General features: G+C 38.2%; 1 protein-coding gene across 10 annotated transcripts in view; it reads left to right on the top strand.

Moving 5' to 3' along the window:
• Positions 1–19,569, top strand: part of NR3C2 (nuclear receptor subfamily 3 group C member 2) — a 190,276-nt gene that overhangs the window by 98,453 nt on the left and 72,254 nt on the right. For all 10 annotated transcript variants that reach the window (XM_038135797.1, XM_038135799.1, XM_038135793.1 and 7 more), the window contains one exon: positions 12,283–12,422. In XM_038135797.1, coding sequence (XP_037991725.1) covers positions 12,283–12,422 — 140 coding nt within the window. The remainder of the gene's footprint in view (positions 1–12,282; positions 12,423–19,569) is intronic.

The raw sequence follows: 19,569 nt of genomic DNA, 5'->3' as shown, positions 1-19,569 counted from the left end.
GGCAAGTTCTTGAAAGTGTGTTTAAACAGCTTAGAAACACTGTTTTTGTAGATAGAGGAGGACAGATACAGATTTTTAAGGGAAGGTATGGACAGTGTTACCTGAAGCTGCTTTGTTTGGGCTCATTAAAATCAGAGTGGCTCTGAGAAAAGTCCAGGAAATATTGCAAGGGTGTCTTCAAGGAAAGTCCGAGTTAGGAGTCCAAAAGCACAAAAAAGACAACAGCGCTCTCCAGTGTGGTCAAGCTTTTGCAAATTCAATAACTAGACATCTATAGACAAGAGCAAAAGTGGAACTCTTTTTTTTTTTTTTGGGAAAACAAACAAGAATAGGTGAATCAGATTAGTATCTGATAACAGATAACATGCTGCAAAAAGTTCCTGGTTTACAGTAGCAAGTCCAGCAGACCCCTAGACACAGCCTGAGGAGATCTTTATGTAACTGAGCTGTCTGTGTGTTCCCACCTAATAAGTTTTGAATGTCAGCCAACTCCAACTAAATTAGACAGTGGGTAGCTATTACAGCTATTCCATTTTAGCTGTTATCTCTTACCAGTTCCATTAAAAGAAGTGACTGGAAGGAGGAAAGGCACCCAATTAGTGCCCCCACTAGAGAAAAGGGGCTAGTTAGAATTTTTTTGCCTGTTAAATGTTGCAAGCAGGAAGGAGAAAGACCCAGGAAACAAGGTTTCAGTATTCTTCCTCCTGAATGACAATCATTTTTTAAAATAGCAAAGCATTATCATAAACTTTAGAGCTCTACTCTTTATTTTGTGTATGTTCTTTAGGAACATGAAAAACAAATATAGAAGTAGGAAGGTCTAGGTTTCTTATATCTTTGTGACAGCAGTGGTCTCCCATGGCAGGAGCTTCATGGGGTGAAGTGGTCTGAAGCCAGAAGGTGTGCAGATGGGGACTTCTTGGATGCTCCAGCTGTGTGAGAAAACTGAGTTAATCTCTGGTTGCTGCAGCGTTTGAAACCATGGGTGCTCAAAGCTTACTCTTTGTTGAGTCACCTTCTTTCTTCCCCAAATGCTTATTCTGCATATTGCACACCTGTTTTTAACAGAAATAATTTTGGTGGCTACAGGAGGCAGGGTGGGGTGGGGGGAGGGAAAACAGATTGTTTTATAATAGGCAGAAATTCAAAGCCAGGTTAAATGGGGTTTCAGCAACGTGGTCAAGTGGAAAGTGCCCTTGCCCATGGCAGCGGTTTGGCACTAGATGAGTCCCAAGGTCCCTTCCAATCCAGTCCATTCAGTAGTTTGATGATACTGCTTAATGAAGCAAAGAATGTGTCACCAGGTTCTTTGGTTTAATTGGCTCTGTGTGGGACCCGTTTTGTCAGTGAGTAATAATATTTGTGGTATAACAATGAATGCAAATATTGCAGTCCTTGCTAAAGGAAATTGAAAGTCTGTGCCACAAACAGGCTGCATAAGTGAATTCTAGGGGGGTGATGGATTAGCAAGTAATAATGTTTGTTCACTCTGCTATACACCTTGATTTCTGTATAACTTGTATAAATTTATGCATAAGCACTCTGTTATGCACACTCATAAACTCTCTGTCTGCCTCCACAGTAGTGTGTTTTTGTGCATAAACAGTTAAGCATCCTTTTCCTGACATGGGAGGGATGGTGGTATTTTTAATTATTGTACCAGCTCTTATTCCCACTGAAGTTAAATGCAAGCTGCCTTCCAAAATCAAGGCCTGCTGTACAATGCAAGAGAATTCTGGCAGGATGTAGCAGAGGATTTAGGAGATGAGCTGGGGCTGTGTTAGTTGTTGAACTTAACTCTCCTGGTCTGTGCTTTTAAAAGTGCTCCCGTTTTCCTTTGGTCTTTGCTATCTGGGTTTCAGCTACTCAGCCAGAGAGAGCGGTAGGTACAGTCCTGTGTATCATTAGTATGTGAGCAGTAGAGTGAATTTCAGCTGAATAAAAATGAATTCTTTGACTTGCAATTGTGAACGTTTCTAGTTTGCCTTGACAATCCTGTCAAGACAAATTTGAACTTTGTCAGCAATTGTGATTTCTTGTGGGAGAATTACCAAAAGCCTTTGCTCTAGGTATCAGTCAGTGATTGCAGCCCTCATCTGCTATTTGACCAAAATTTTCCATGGCACTCAGCAGGCTATTACTTGTCACTCTGACATATAATGGAGGAGTATTTTAATTGATTTAAAAGTTAAAATTTATGGTTACTTAATACAGTATAGCTGTATTACATGTCAGCGGTTATACTTGCTGTGAAAATAGAGAAAGGGGAGTTGAAAGGACTTGGGGTTTGGAATATTTTTAAAACACATGCCATTGATTTTACCTTCTACTTTGAGGAGCTATCAATAGAGTTTTTATTTAGTTAATAGGAGCAGAGGTTTCCTATTATGTAATTATTGTTGATTTTAAAAGAGATTCTGGAATGTTAACTGTGCATCTAGTTTCTAAAACTGTTTCTTCCAAGATTCTGTAGTACTTCTGCTCAAAATTCTTTGCTTTTATGCCGAACTTTGAATAACTGCATTTTGGATCCGATGCTGTTCTGTTTTATCACCTAAACCATTCCTCTGTCAGGGTTTCCAGGTGCCCAAAATAGGCATTATTATACATAAATCCAAGGGTTATGTGAAATTGAAAGTTGTAAGTCACTCTGAAGGCTGTACAGCATGAGTGTGGTCAGTGCATTTGCATACAGGCAGGTTATGTATATGCTGGAGTATGGTGTCAGATGCTCTGGCAATACTGTCTTCCTGATTGCTCTCATGGGTGCAAGTATGCAGTGGCTTTCTAACTGGTGATGATGAGTTTAAACCCTCTTTTTCTCTGTGTCCATTTCAAGACAAGCCCTTTTGGAAGCAAATGAAGAGAGGAAGGCACTACAGAGACGAGTGACTTGCATTTCTCTTCTCTCCACCCTGCCCATTGTCAGCTTACCTGACTTTCTAAATTAGGAAGAAGTATGGAAAGAATATCTGCATTCCTTCCACAGGAGTAGGATGGGAAACTGGGCTGTTAAATACTCATTTATGTACCTCCCTTTTGGCTCACATTACCTGACCCTCCACATAAACAACAGGCAAGGGAAAACAGAAGAACTTGAAGTGTACAAGTAAATGTGGCAGTCAACAATATCACCACCAACAGGAGTGAACTTACTTTGGGGTAAATACAAGAGTAAGGATCTCTGCAAATTGGCACTGTAAGTGGAGGTGGGACAAGTGGGAAGTGATGTCCCTGTCTGAACTGGTGCTGCTGCTTGCTTGTGTGCTCTGCTAATCATCACAGTTTTTAAAAGCGTATACGAAGCCAGAGAAGGCTGTTTCACCTGTGACAAATTCACAGGTTGGACTGGGATCATGATTGCTGGGGGGGATCCAATTGCAAACTGTTGGTAAGCATCCTGAGAGCCAGAGAGGCTGGGAAGGAAAGTGATTCTTTAGGCAAGACAGGATTAGTAAAGATAAATGTGGAAACCCTACCTTCTGCTTTTAGGAAGATATTTGGTTTGGGTCATGAGACCAGGATGGTGGAAAAAAACAAATTTACAAACTACTGCCTTATCTGTATACCTAGAGCTGCAAGAGTCATCCTATTTCATGTATCAAGTAATAGTGACATGCATTAAAATACAATGAACAGGTTGAATTTCCTAAAAATGGAAAAATGTTAGTGAAAAGGAAGCCATCATTATTTCAAATAGTGGTTTTAGAAGTTGACAGATGTTTCAAAATAATGTGATTATTAGTCTTTTAAAATACCTGTTAATCAGAGATGATGGTAAAGTTGGCATTTGGTTCTCACTGTATCATCTAAAGCCAGTGCCAAGCTGGAAACTTCCAGTAAAATATAAATACCTGTGCCTAATCTTATTAAGGATTATTACTTTTTGATTAGTGAGATCATTTTAGGGGATTTATTTATTTTTTCCAATCTTCTTTTTACAAGTGTTCACAGAGCTCCCTGCATCTTGCAAGATACTCAAGTCTGTTATTGTCAGGAATTTCTCTGATAAGACTCATGGGCTGGAGTCTTAGCACTGAGTTCTGTGTTGGTACTTCATACTAAGTGATACTGCGAGCTGCCTATTGCTTTTCATTCTCCCCTACATCCTGTTTATGAAGTTTAGATTGGTGTGCAGACCTTCCTACTTCTCTTTTCTGTTCCTGTGTGGTATTTTAATATAGCAAACACTACTGCTGTAATTCCAGTACCCTTTCAACATCCACCATAATTTTGTCTTGGTGGATTGGAGTGGGGGGGGCATAAGGGCATTAAAAGACCAAACTCACCTCTCCATTTTCCCCTTAGATTTTTTTCAGATCAAGCAGTAATTATACATGTTGCCTTCCTAAGCCTGTGGGATTGCTCTTATGAGTAAAGGTCTGCCATACTGGGGCTATTATGTGACAAGTTGGAAAATAGCCTTTGTTCCCATGGTAACCTTTTTTTTTGTGCCTTGGTGCATTTTTTCCCTATGGTTTCATGGTTGCTCTGGAGGTTTTTCTATTGTGGTACTTTAATCCCCAGTAGACAGTGTATGGCAGTTCAGTTTACTTTTTGCTGTTATGAAATAATTTAATTTTGAAAAAAAAATATTTGATTATGGAACTCTTGTAAACTTTTTATGTTGTGGTTAGGGTATTAATGGTGTGGTAGCTTTCTCTGTAAGCATGTCATGCACTCAGAAGTCAAAGCAAACAGTTGGTAATAGGAAAGTATGTCCAACTGGACCAAGCTGCTTCTGTTGTAAACTAATAATTTTAATACAGTTATTCTTTCAGTACTTTTGGGGCCAAGCTGTTGCCAGATGTATCAGGCAGATTTTTGTCTGCAACAGAATGACATTTCTTAAGGTCATTAACAGTCAATACTCTGGTCATCAATGTCATTTCAGGTTCATGTAATAAGGGTTTCATAAAATAAGCTTTCAAACAAAGGAAGGTATTTTTAGGAGTTGCTTGTTTAGACTCTGAGGGAAGAACTTCAACTAAAATTGAAAGCCTACTTTTAAAAGGAAGAGGCTTTTTAAAGAGATGCTTTTATTACTGGTAGCATCTCCGTGCATTTGCCTTCTTTGTGCATGTTTCTCGCTTGCTCATTCAGTTTTCTTTGTCTCGGAAGCCTTCAGTAGCAGAGCAATGTACTTGTGCCGTCTTGTCTTGCCTGAAATTCCTCATGGTTATGATTTCCCACTGGTGCCCCCATCAGCAAGTGAGCCTCACTTGAATCATGGCATTTTTATGCAGCTTTAAAATGTTTCTGACTGAGAAGGCAGCAGGTAAACACTACTGTGCCCTGGTAGGAGAGTTACCAGGGTGCGTAATGGCTTGCATAGTTTTCAGTAGTGGAAAATGAGATGGTGCTATGAAAAATTGGATCTTCCAAGCTGTGTGTCTTCTCCTAGTTAGGGCAGGTGAGCAGGTGCAGGAAAAGAAGGAGTTAAATGTACTCCCTGCCCCCTCAAGCAGACTTTCAATAATTAACCAGATAATTTTCCAGATAAACTGTTCCTGCCTTATCTTGCTATACATAGCAATTTATAATCAGCAGCACAAACACCAGCATTGCATGCATTTAAACTGCACTAATTCTATAAGTGGGCCAAATATGAAAAGTTAGAGCAAATGCACTGTGAGGCTTACTGGAGTTCTCTGCCTTCCAAAACCAAAGGCTTAATACTGATAGGAAACTCCCCTTTTAGGTTAACCATTCCATTTCAATAGATAACTATATCTATGTACTAAAAAACCTGCAGAGCAAGGAAATTTTATTTCCCTGGGGCAGTTGTGTCTTGGTGGGTTGTGACAGCATTTAGAGGAGAAAAGTGCATTGCAGAAGAAAAGTAGGAAGATGTTATACTTCTGTGATCACTAAATCACTGGGTAAAAATTAGTTTTATTCCCTAGGAAATAAGTGCTTCTCAGTTTCAGTCCAAAAGAACGCATTTTCATTGATGCTTAAGTTTATATTTTTCTGTAGTCAGCTGATTATTTGGGGGTAAAATTTGGATTGCCGACTATAATTGCTACCAAAATATTTCAGTAGAGAAGGTCAAGGAAAAGTCAAGGTTTACAGCTGGATGGAGGAAAGTGCTGAGTCCTGTCAGCATCCACTAAGGTAAATGGGAACTGAAGGAGCATAGCACACTTGCTTCATTTTGTAAAATCAACATATGCCTTAAGGTTAAGCTAAATACAGGAAGCTGTTCACTTTGACTGCGGCACAGAACGCATCAGATTCTATTTGCCGAATAAACATTGGAACTTAAATGTTTTTTTTAAATCCTAAGTGCATCTTTTTAGATTTGATGGGGCTTGGAAAAAAGGTTGGAGCCTTTTCTATTAGTGCATGTCAGAGTTTGCTTGTTATCATAATTAAGATCCAGGTATGAAAGTGTGATGTGTGACCCTTAGGCATTGCTAAATAAAGTAACTTCAAGTGAAAGCTGGAGCTGCCGAGGAAAAACACCATCCAGGTTCTCAGCTTGCTTTTTCTTAACTAAATGCACTTCCCTTTCAATTCCTACATGTTCCATCATACTAAGCATTTCTTAAGATTAAAAAAAGTTCAAAGTTTGAAGTTCAAAGAATTAAAGGGTATCTGTCTTGGAATGCAAAAGCTCTGTGCTTTAAAAAAAAAAAAATCCTAAATAACTAATTGAGACTGACCACTAATTTAAATGTAATATCACAGCTACTGAATTCCCTTTGTTGGCTTTGTTGTTTGCTTGGTTTTGTTTTTAAAATTTCTTTAAAATAAACCCTCAAAGAGGGTAAATGTTGCTCTGCTTGCTCTGGGAGTATGGCTGCTGAGGCTCAGGGGTGGTTGGGTTCCAGCAGTTCTTCCTTAGCTCAACGTTCCCGAGGTCCCACGTGACTGCCTTCTCCTCCAAAATTCTGATGATTTCATTTCTGCACCTTTTCACTCCTCTCTGCTTTCTTGGTCTGCTGACAAGAAGATTGGTTTATATACTCTGACATTTAAGAAATACCATTTTCCAGCCTGCTAATCTGCTTTATTCAAGTAGTTATAGGAGAGAGCCAGGGTTCCTTTCTACAGTGAAGCTCTTTAAAAATTCAGGTTATACAACAGAAACTGATGCTGGTCAAACATCAGTATTGACAATTAAAGCAGGCAGCATGGAGTAGAATCTGGGAGATGATACATGGCACTGGAGGAGGTAGTGACTACCATCATTATGGAGTGAATTGGTTTAATAAATAATCTACTGGAGAAGTTTTGACCAGTATGTCACTTTCTAAAGGAGTAATAGAGTTATCTTGGGCAGTGAAATTGTTGTTACTATGTGGATATACACAAAAATAATGGAGGTAATGTGAAGAGGAAATGGTTTCTATGCTGTCTACTATGATGGCTGGGGGAACAATGAGTTAGAGAATAGAAGGTACTGGGAGAGCTGCTAAGAGAAGTGAAATGCCCAGTTCTTGTTTTGGGCCACGGGTAGGTTAGTTGCAGTATTTCAAAGTGCAGAGTTGACTGTCATGTTTTTAGGTGCTAGTTCCCAGCAGAAGATGACTCCAGGAAGGTTATACTTCTTCAGAAATGAGGTGAAAGAGTAGAAATAAACTGTTGGCAACCTCTGCATCTTGAATATCCTGATTATTCTTCCTTTTACAGTTGCTTCTGTTTTCTTCTTGTGGTAAAAATATGATTCTATAATCTCAAATTCTTTTTACTTTTGTTTTTGCATACCTTTATTTATTGAGGTGTACCCGAATTCCTTCTGTTTGTTTTACTGCCAGAAAATTTCAGTATTAAAAAGAAAAGTCAATGATGTGGAATTAAAAAGGACTCATCTAGATCTCATAATAATAAAAGCGCTTGGAACAAATTACTTTGGAATACGTATTGTGGCTTATGCTTTTTTGGAGTGCTTCATTTTATCATCAGAGAGGCATCATTTGTTTAAACTGTGCTCCTGTATGACATCTGGTTTGAAAAGCATAATAACCTATATAATCAGCTTTTAAAATGCTGGATTATCTGTGGGTTTATTGACTCTTCTTTACAAAATCTGTTATTTCTAATTAATTCTCCATATAACTATTACTAAAGCCAACTCTGAGAGACACAAATGAGCTTGATGGCAATGGCTAGTCAAGGTCAGCATTTAACTGCCAGCATTTGCACTGTTAGGGATAATAAATCAGACTTATTCTTAATCACATACCCTGCAACGTGACAAATGTTACTGGAGCCATCGAAGCAACCGTTTTACGAATCATTTAGGAGATACATTTGGCATTGTTAGACCCTCTGTGCTGCCCTTGGCTGTAACAGCATTGGGATAAAATATGCATTCTCTGGTAGATCTCTCTTTGAATCCTGTGGAGTTTGAGAGAGGGGTGTGGGAGTGTGTTTGTCCATTCTTGTTGTTGTATTAGAAATAATGAGAGAAGCATGAAAGCAACGACACCTAATCAACCTATGGGAGCCACTGACTTCTGAAAATGGGAACGAGCTCTTCAGCCCCATTTCACATTTCTGGTGTTTTCACTTGGGAATTTATATTGAAACTAGCTTGCCACCCACAAGGAATGTCCTGGCTTAACAACAGTCTGTTGTGTAGAAGTTTTTTAAAAAACCATGTTAAATATCAGAGCAGTAGGGTATAGGCTCTGATTTGGTGTTGGGTAAATACAGTGTTTTCACTCAATCTGAATTTTAAGATTGAAACCTGCTGTGGCCGACATATGCCATTAGATTTAGCATGTCATTCAAATAGATATTTGGCACTAGGCTAATTACCTTCCAGGGAGTCAACTGTAAAGTTTCTAAAATTTTTTAAGGTATTCATTCTTACATGGATCAACTCTTGGATATTCCAGAAGAGAGGATTACTTGTTATTTAAGTAACTTGGACTATGATAACTAAACTTCTCATCTGGAGCAAAAAATCAAACTGAGCTCCAAAAAAAAAGAGCAAAAATTAAATTAATGTAGATATCTCTGTTATAATCAAGTGAATTTAACATTGATATTTTGCTTATTAAGTGTTACCTGCCTGTAACTTTTCCCACATGCCAGTTTACATTAGGCATTTTTACTGGCCAGAAGTTTACAGCATGTTGATGTGGAAAATTAAGGCAAAGGGAAATATTTAACTTGGAGCATGCATGAGAAATAATTTCAGTGTGGGGGGTTTAGTGTAGTGTTTCTGCCTATGCATATTATAGAAGAAAGGGCTCTAATGATTAATAAAAAGAACTGATTTAATGAAAGTGATGAATAAATGAAGTGTCTTTTTATGTCATCCCTATTGGATGTCTGGCCTTGAAATAAACGCCAAAGGGTAGGTTGCTCCTCAGTGAGATATTATTCACAATGGTCACTAAGGAAAGGGATGACAGCCTGAAAAGAGAGAGATTTAGGAGGAAAAGGTACAACCATCTATGTGTGCCTTCTTTGGAAAGAAAAGCTTCCATGGAGAGAAAGAGTTATCCTGAGGTTTAGCTTGTGATTTGTGCATATTTTTGGGCTCAGCCTTTTATTATTTGCACCACTTTACCTTTGTGTGAGGTATTACAGTAGCATTTTGGATTGGCAAATACTCTGGTATAGCATGGGTGAAAGAGAACATGAGAAATTTTTTTTAAAAAACAAACATTGTTCATTGAAAGCAATCATAGCCAGAGCTGGCACAAGTTGGATGAGATTGAAGTACCAACAGCAAATACCGATGTTTCTTTGCAGTGAAGTATTTGAGAACAATTCCATGTTTGATACTCCTGTTAAGAATGCAAATGCGTCATCTGTGTTTTAACGTATTCCACTTTTAAACTGAATAAAAGAATGAGTTAATTGGATTTAATTCCAGAATGTTAAGCTTCCACCTGTGATGCTGTGGCTGAGTAGCTGAATACATACTTTGTATTCAGGTTGTACCTTCCAGTTGTACTCAAGTCTTCAGTGGAGAGGAGACTGTATAAAATATGCTATAGATTGCGTCTTAAGTAGGCATTTAATAATAGTCGTGGATCAACTGGTGTCTTAATTTGTCTTTGCTGACTTTTTTTTAACCTAATAATTCTGTGAAAGTGCAATTTTGTAGGGTAGCTTGTATCTAAAATAGTTCTCCCACCTTCTACAAATCCTACATGACAATTTATTTTCAACTAAAAATAATACATAATTACATATATATATATGCAGTATGTATATATAGAGAAGCATGTGCGTGCGTATATATATAAAAATAAAAATCATGCACACTGCTGTGATACCCTGGAAACCTCCATTTCTCTAAAGGAAAAGCTCTCTAATAAAATCACCTCTTTTTTAGATATTAAAAAAATACACTGACCTCTTTCAGGGTAGAAAGACTAGGAAAGTTTTTGCCAGTCTTATGAAGAAATGGGAACACGCAGCATAAAAAGTAAAAATCCCCTGAGACATTTTGGTCTTATGTCAGAATTGAAATGTTTCCCTTCTCAGGCAAAATACTGGTGTTTGCAGTGAAAGAAAGAGAATTTTCGAGGTGAGTTTTCCAGGTTATTGGCATTTTCTCTAGAAAGCAGACACCTTTTGGAGAATTTTGTTTAATGGGAGGTCTAATTTTTTCACGCAGTATGGAACGTGCTGGAGGGAGAAAGTCCTTTTCTTTGCCTTAACACATCAGAGCTGAATACCAGCACAGCCTTGGCAAATCCTGGAAAAGCTACTTTTCCTGAGGGTAAATTAATGCAGCGTGTGCAGGTATGACTGTGACTGGAGCACGCAGAACTTATTTTAACATGGATTTGGTGAGGCTTTCTCTCTTAACAGATGAGCTAATGCCATCACCTAGCAATTATCAAGTAGTGTGATGTTATGTAATGAGAGTATAAATAGCATGAGGACTAAAACTAGTAAATCTAACAGACTAGTGAGCAGACAAGAGCAGGAATGAATACTATTTGGAACATTTTGATTACCATCTCAACACTGTCATTTAAGCAGACATTTAGATTTGATGTTGCAGTAAAGCTGTAGGCCAGGGGAGCTGCCATCCCTCATTTGGAGTGACATTTGAGCTGTGCCCCATGGATAAATCCCTTGGCCTCTGCATGCCTCTTTAAAGGAAGTTAGAAATTTGGAAAAAGGCAAAGGGTTCATACTTGAGATTTCTTAAGCAAGCTCATTATCTTATATTTGAATTAACACTACCTTTGGACTTCATTTCCCAGTGGCTGATGGACAAATAGCCTGTGACCTGCAGTTTGAACTACCTGATAATTTCCCTACTGGTGGGAAGTCTTTCAAGGCTGTTTCTGTAGTTGTTGTGCAGCATTCAGAGAGATAACATGTAGGAAATGCAAAAGGTCAAGTTTACCTGGAGAGGAGAGGCTGTGTGGAAGGAGATACTCTCTCCAGCCCCATGGAGACATGGGAGGCATCCAAAGCTTTCATCTCCTTCAGGATTTGGGCATGCTTCTCCAAGCATGCCCATTGCATTAGGGTGGTATTTCTAGTTCCTGGGAGAAGAAGGGAGGGAGGAAACCAACAGGATCAGGAAATGTGACTTGTTTTTGAAAAGCATTGTCCTTGAGAGTCGCCGGTGGAAAATGTTTCCTAAAGGTGCCCTGTAGTTTAAGGCAGAGGTAGATCATTGAAGGAGGCTTGCAAGGTGCATTGCTCTACCAAACTTGGGGATGGTCTGAACCTCCAGTGCTGCTTTTCTGGCACCTACAAGCATATGGGAAGATCTTCTGCACTTGCAGAATGTACAAAGGCTTCAAAACTTCATGGGAAGTAAGCTGCTGAATTGCAGGAATATCAGAAATAAGCTCATGAGCTACTGCAGTGGTAAGCAGGAGCACAGACTGGGGAGTACATACCACCTTGCTGCACTACTTCATCAAATGGCCTTAGAGCTTTCCTTACAGGTACTCCTTAGCTGTGAAGGCTTCAAACCAATAAAGAAACAGAAACAAAATTTATAGCTGCCAGGTTGCTGCCAGAATGGTTAGTTTGTTTGTTTGGGGTTTTTTTTCCAGTTTAAATCATCTGCTACCAATAAATTCCACTGCCCTTGTGGTAACTTCTCACATTAACATTGATATATTATGAGCGGTTTAAAACAGACAATAAAAATATTGCACTTAGTAATTAAAGCAATTCGTGTATTCAGCTAGGCACTGCCAGAAAGTGTTGTGGTTTCCTAATTGTTAGGTGCCTTGAGCAATATACCTGTTATAAATTCTTAACTGAGCTTTGTATTATGGCTGGTGTGATTTGAAATATTCATATCTGTTTTGTTTTGTTTGATTGTTTTCACTCCAGCTCTTCATTGAGAAGTGTATCAACTGGATCTTCAAGACCTTCCAAAGTGTGTTTGGTGTGTGGAGATGAGGCATCTGGATGTCATTATGGGGTGGTTACATGTGGCAGCTGTAAAGTTTTCTTCAAGAGAGCAGTAGAAGGTAAGAAAACACAAACCAAAAAATATCAACACAAAAGACAAAATCTTTTATTTTGTTTTTAAAAAAAGATATATATAGACATATAAATTTTCCTATGTGGTTTCTGCTGTTGGTAAAATTCTGTTGTTAATATGGAAAAAAAAAATGTTGAGTGACCTTTACAGACTTTGTAAGCAACTTCTTCAAGTGGATAAAAGGTTTTTAATATCTAATAAGAGTTCATGGCATGCAAAGGGCATAAATGCCATGTAGGTTTTTGGAAGTCTTAGCTGATGAGTAAATGTTCTCACAACCACAGATTAAGTAGGAGATAGCTACTTACTGATTTATCTTCATGAAAAAAACCCTAGAAGAAAAAAAATAGGTTCTTAATATGGTGTCCAGCTTGTGCACTGAGTGAGGCAGTATGAGGTGTGATTAATTTCTTCTGTGATCATTAAATCTACTTCTGATGGCAATAAGGATTTAGCTCTGTGTTAAATAGACCTGGAGGGCTTGTGCGTCACTGAAGTCAAGACTTGGTGTAATGTCTATCAATCTATTTACCTATCTATCATCAAAAGTGTCAATCTAATTGAAATTAGCTTCCCAAAGTTATAAGGACATGGAAAAGATTTCCCCTTGCTGAAAACATCTTCTCTTACAGTTGTGCAGCAGCTGACCTTGATGTCCTCATTCCCCAACTTCTTCTTGAGCATTTAGTTGCTTGATACAGCCTGTGAACTGGAAAACCTTCCTTTTTTTGGCTGAGTGATTTCCTCCTTGTACTTCCACACCACATCATGGATGGCTCTTCAGGCCCCCACATCTGAGCTGACCCCTGAATAACGAGAAGATTTTTTTTTTTGGTTGGGTGGTGGTGAAGCTTTCCATATACCTGCACATACTGTGTGAAGTGACAGCACCTTCTGTTGTCTTCCTTCCTCCTTTCCTGCCTCCTAGGAAAGCTTCCTCTCCAGTCTTGAACCACTGTAATTTCAAGGTACTATTTGCCCACGTTTACATCTCTTTTGCTGACCATTCCAACATAGCATGATGGATATTCCCATCCAGATTTACAGGAATTTATGAAAAATTACTAAGGAATCCCTTTAGGAGTTAACAGAGCAGAAAGACTGTATTTTCAAGCCACAGAAGACAAAATTATTAGGAAAGGATTACTCTCTGGTCAGGCATAGAAAATTTTTTTAAAATGTAATTAAAACTGAACAGTAATTACTGAAAGATTGCAAGTTAAGCAAGAAAAAATTAAAAAATGAAAGAGAAAGCTACCCCATCATCCCTAAAAATTTGATGTCCTTTAAATTAGTTTAAAATACATTTTTAAGAGTCATTATAGTAAGGTACATGTACCTACCAGTGGTATGTGAGCACTGTCTAGACTTCTTGGTATGCACATGACTGAGCTCCTGATGCTACCAGTAGCATTGTTGCTAGGCAGACACTGAAATTTTGTCTTGGCCTGCACTTTTTTTAATATATTGTAGAGTGTCGACCCTAAAAGGGCATAGCAAAAACATAACACACATACTACTTTCAAACATCCTGGCACAATCCATATAAATAAAAGGTTTTGTAGGCAGTTTTGTAACAAGAGGTTTCTCGTTGAGCCATCATAGATTTTTCAGTTGGGAACAGGACCAATAAAGCACCCCTTTCTGAGGTTTCCTATTTGAAATAATTGAAACAATTAAATATTTGTAGCATAGGGACACACACATTTCTTTCATGATACACTAAAAATTCCTCAGTTGATGATGTCTCTTCTCTTTGCAAGGACCTTTAAAGGTCTCCTCCAACTCAGCCTCTCTATCAGTCTATGAAGTGGGGAGACAAATTGGGTCAAAAAGCATGGAAACAGAGGAAAGAGGGCTTTGGAGAGAGAGAACTCTCTACACTACCCAGCTTTTTGGGTCTCAGCTGCAATTGCTGACATTGTCAGCACACCATGAACAGCCATTGACTGCCAATTCCTTCAGGCTCCTCTGAAATCCTACAAACCCAGAGAGATTATAACAGAAAATAACAAGTGTACTGGAATTTAAACCCACGAAACTAAGAAGAACAAAGAGACTAAAGTTTGCATTTCAAATTATAAATCTGGTAATTGTATTCCCAGTGAATCGTATCTTGGAACTTTCAGGAAATGTCTAATGGATTTAGGAGAAGGAGAGGTGTAGACCAAAAAGAGTATTAAAATGGGTTTATTGGTAAAATTTCAAAAGTAATTTCAGATGGCATTAAATCCAAGGCTGTAAATTATGCAAGTACTAGTTTTAGTATCAAGTAGGCACAGGCCTTTTGATGACTGACTGATGAACAGGAGACTAGTATGAAGAAACATGATTTTGTCATTAACATAAATTTGATCTGCCTTGCAAACATTAAAAATCTTTGGACTGTAAAAGTGTTGGTAAATGGTGTCACTGCAAAAGTTTAGGTATATACATTTAGAATATATTTTACATAGGTTAATTTTATTCTTTGGGTTTTTTCCTCAATTACAGATGTGGCCAATCCTAAAGTCATTTGAATTTGCATTTATGATCAAAATAGAGTCATATGCTGAAAATACGCTGTACTGTGAGGGAACCTAAAGCACCTGGCCAGGCTTGTCTTCTCTTTTTCCACTGAAGCAGCTTTCTCTAAGGAGAGTAGCAGGCTTGAAGTCAGAAATCACAGCTGTTCTTGCCTATGCTTTGCATTTTCAGCCTTCATTTGTTCAAGTTCCAGACAAGTATGAGGTAATCTCTCCTAAATCAAAATTTATATTGTTTCATAAGTTGCTAATCTTTTATTCTTCCTTTGGCTTGGAAGCAAGAAGAAAGGAAGGCATTTTTTTCATCTCCATATGGTGCTAAAGACTACAGCAAAAATGACCATTTTCTTTAAGTTATTTTGCATATTTGCTTGGAGATTTTTAGCTACTTAAAATGGGAGCATTAAAAAAATTATATTGGATCAGTTACAAGGAAGCTTGTTTGTCCTTTTTTAAAATACAAAGATGGGATAATTCAGTAAAGATCAGATTCTGCTCTTGATTTCTGTTCCAGAAGGCTAACCTTGAAGCTAGTTTTTCAGTTTTGAGTTAAAAAAATAGATTTCTCTTCAGCTCTGAAGTAAAAACACAGGCACAACAATGGAAGTTCCTAGGGTTGTGTTTTGTTGTTTTTTTTTTCTCACCTAAACTTTTGCCAGTTTGGAGTGGAGGGATAATTTGGCTGAAGGAAACTTTTCAGTCTGATTTGATGCATCCTGGATGTTGCAAACTTGCTGTGGCCCTAAGTGAACAGCCTAAGAACAAAGAAATCCTGCCTGTTTTTTCAGAAAGAGGTGCTCTTCCTATGCACTGTAAGTTGAAGAACTTCCCAAGGCTTTATAGGCCCTAGTAGAAAATAAACTAAAGCCTCTCTCTGTGTGCCTCCCTTGTTTTTTGGTTTTGTTTTAATTTCAGTTGAAGTGGAAAACTTATCAAGGTATGAGAAGTGCTAACACACATAACTCTTGAATAATGTGCCTAATTAGCATAACTTTTTATAGAATGCTACTGGTGAACAGGGAAGTTCACTGTATTGATCATTTTAAAAAAGCAATACTTTTTATGCTGTATGAAGCTGAAATTGGCACGTAACAGGCGTTTTGCACACCATTTTGCAGTGTGTGCAGCCCTGAATTTTGTAGGTCTGTATTACTATAATTAATTATACATACAGTTCTTCACTCTCCACTCTTCTGTTCATTCACTGTAATGGAGTCAGTGTTTTTCCATAACAGGCTGCAATTTTCCTTTTATCCACTTTCCTAAGGTCCGTGGCCTCTCTAAATTTGACATCACTCAGTATAGATGTCCATATGTTTTCATAGAAATTTTTATGTGGGATATGAAGTTGACTCTGTTCCTGACCTGTTGCAAAAATCTGTTTTACAACCTATCAAACAGAAATATTAGGTGAAGAGCAAGCAGATGGGTGATATGCTGAGGGCAAGTGAGCTGGTCAAATTCATGTAGCAGCTGCTACTCTTACTTGATATGCTATGGTTAATAGGTGTAAAATAAAATTTAAATAATTAAGTCATTATAGGTTTGAAGCTGCCACCAGCCTTCCATGCTTTCATGGATATATGAAAAGGACTTTTCCTGGATTTAGCTCTGGCAGGCAGTATTGCTCTGTGAAATGAAGTCTTGGTTCCTTCTCCAGGCCGGCTTCAGTTACTAAGGGCTCAGAGTTGAGGAGACTGGTAGGAGGAAGGTGCTAAAAAAATTCGCAAGGGCACCCCAAAAAGGAGTAAAAAAAAACCCCAAGCAGCAAGAGTTGAGACATAATAAAAAAAAAAAAAAGAAAGAATAAAGATTCTAACATATATTGCGACTGAATATTTTAAAGTTGAGGAGAGGTGAAATGTGAGGAAAATCTTTCCTTGTGGCTCTTTGGAATACGTGGCCCGCATGGAAAACACTGCCCAGTGTTCAGTAAAAAATGCTGGATGCATTCAGGTGAATGTGAAGTGGAACACCAGGGGACCAGGCATAATGTGGTAGCATTTCAGATAGGAGGGGGGAGACTTGGGAACCACCAAGGTGACAGAGTGCCTTGCTTTGAAAACAAGCACTGAATGAGTGGGTTTAGCAGCTGCAGTGCCACAAAGAACATAAGTTGGTTAATAGCTGTGAAAATGATACAAAAGAAATTTTATATCAAGGAAGCTGAAAATCTGCATTCATTCCTTTCCAAAAGTGTTAATAATTTCTTCCCTCCCCCAAGACTTCCCAACATTTGCAGGTTTTTTGAGAGTAACTTATTTACTGTGTGAGCTGGTGTTGCTGTGGAGAGGAATAGATGAGTATGAGAATTTAAATACGGGCAGCTGTCTAGCCTTGAAAAACGCATGCACAGGGCTGCATGCAACTATTCTTCTCCTGTACTCTGTCATTTGTCTTTTGTTCTTTGTTTTATGAATATTAATTTCTAGCCTGCTTCGTCTGAAAAATAATATATTCAGTAGGTGATAGCCAGCCTGTACAAGCACAGATACACAGTAAATGGAGCATGGATGCAGTGGTAAGGTTGGTTTATTTTGGGCAGAAACCTTCCATTGCCACAAATTCAAGCGTTATACAGACTTGTACAAGCTTACCTTCTACATCCTGTTAAGGGCAGGGAAATTTTGGCATTCATACGATGTGACAGGGAACTCAGTTGCAGTAATTTTTTGTTGTTGTTTTCTTTTTTTAACACATCACAGGGTAGCATCCCAGCAGGTCAGAGTCTTCCTAGATGTGGGGTGTCCCTGTCAGTGCATGCTGATTTAAAGTAGCCATAAGTATTTGGCTAACAAATATTCCAATGCTATGGCCATTAGTTTAGTGTTTTCTTGAATATATCCACTGCCTTTTCCTTAAAAAAGGATTGGATCTGTTTTCCTGTAGGAAAGATAGGGTGCTTCCTGGGAAATTCATCTTCTAGGCAGTAGTTCCAAGTTGGCTGAGCCACTTGTGTAGTGTAGTTGCACAAAATGGATGTGTAGAATTCAGATGCACCAAGTATTTCAAGCCATCAGGGAAGATGCTGGGAATGCTTCTGTGGAGTGTTGAGTATACCTCTGGTCACCAGCATGTTAAAGACAGCTTGATTCAGAGTCAGGTAAACACATGAGGAGAGCTTTTGAAATTATCTGGGAAATAAATTTTTATCTTATGTCAGGTGATTGAATGCTTTTAGCTTTTTTTAGCTTAGCCAAAAAGAATCTGTGTTGGGACATGATTGCTGTCTATAAATATTTCAGTTGAGGAATAGACAACCGAGAGGGAGGAGAATTTATTTTGAACTAAGAACTGTACTGAAATAAGAGTAAATGGGTAAAAATCCCATTAGTTAGTTTGCTATTTTGAGAATGCTGTACACCACCAAAAAAGAGAGACTCTTGTGGGGGCACTTTCCTGAAAAGAGTAAGAATGATTTAAGTGCTTACTTTGAAATAGCTCTTAAGACAAGTAGCCAGTGATAAAATTTAGTTCTCTGTGGCAGTAAAGGATAAGCCAAAGAGATCTCTTTTGGTTAATGCTGTATCCTGGTGAGGCTGGAGACTTCAACTGACTCCAAAAATGGAGGAACTGTGAGAAATAGAGAGGGTGGACTAGCTAATACGTTTTTAGAATATTCCATTTGTAATGATGGTGAATGACTAGATCTTCACAGGAATACAGAGCTTCAGTTTTTAGAAATGGATGTAAAGAGTTTAGATCTTACATAAGACAGAATTGCTTTGTATTTGTGCTGGCCGATTAATGTTTGTCTCTTGCAATGACTTTTCTCATTTTGAGTTAAAAAAAATCTCAGGAGAGTGAAGTCCTTTTGAAAGAACTCCACCTACCCAGCTAAGGCTCTGTAGGTACCCCCCCAGGCCCTATCAGGTTTTTGTTGATAGGGTTTTTGTTTTGTTTTGTAATGCCTGATACAATACAACTAAAGGGATAAATAAAGCATGGGCAGACATTTAAATTGGAATTTGCAATTGGACAGAAATATATCAACAAGATCTGTATGTAACAGCATAAAACATGTAAAATATCATAAAACATCCTTAATCAGATGCTTTAGCTCCTTACAGCTGTGGTAGTGCTTCTTAAGACATATTACTTTATAAAATGCTGCTATCTGCCTGCCTTGGCAGCCTCTAGAAGCAATGTTACAATTTTCACTTTTGGGACCAAATAGCACTTCCCTTCTACAACCCTTAAGTTCCTGAAAATTTTTCAAACCTGAAAAGGCTCTTCAAGTCTCAGGATAAGTAGTTAAAAGCCAAAAGGGGATAATCCTGCAAGGGGCCTTCAGCACTCCAGTATTAGAGATAGGGAATTTTGCATTGTTGTGGCTGAAAGAAATTCTTGATAGATAAAACTGGAAAATAAATATATAAGGCTAGAAACAAAGCATCTTTTTTTTTGCCTCCTAATCCCTCTTTAGATAAGGGGATGGGAAAACAGTCTTCAGACAAAAGAAAAAAGAATAAAAAAGAGAGAGAAAATGTACATACAGATCTGTCTGTTGTAGACAGAGGGAACAAGGCATCTGCTAGCATCTCGGATATAAATAGAGTGGGAAAGGTAATGGCAAGTCTCCCATTGCCTTAAATGAAGCCAGAATTT

Source organism: Motacilla alba, chromosome 4, assembly GCF_015832195.1.
Source record: "Motacilla alba alba isolate MOTALB_02 chromosome 4, Motacilla_alba_V1.0_pri, whole genome shotgun sequence".
Classification (NCBI taxonomy): domain Eukaryota; kingdom Metazoa; phylum Chordata; class Aves; order Passeriformes; family Motacillidae; genus Motacilla; species Motacilla alba.
This window is presented reverse-complemented; position numbering and strand designations above follow the sequence as displayed.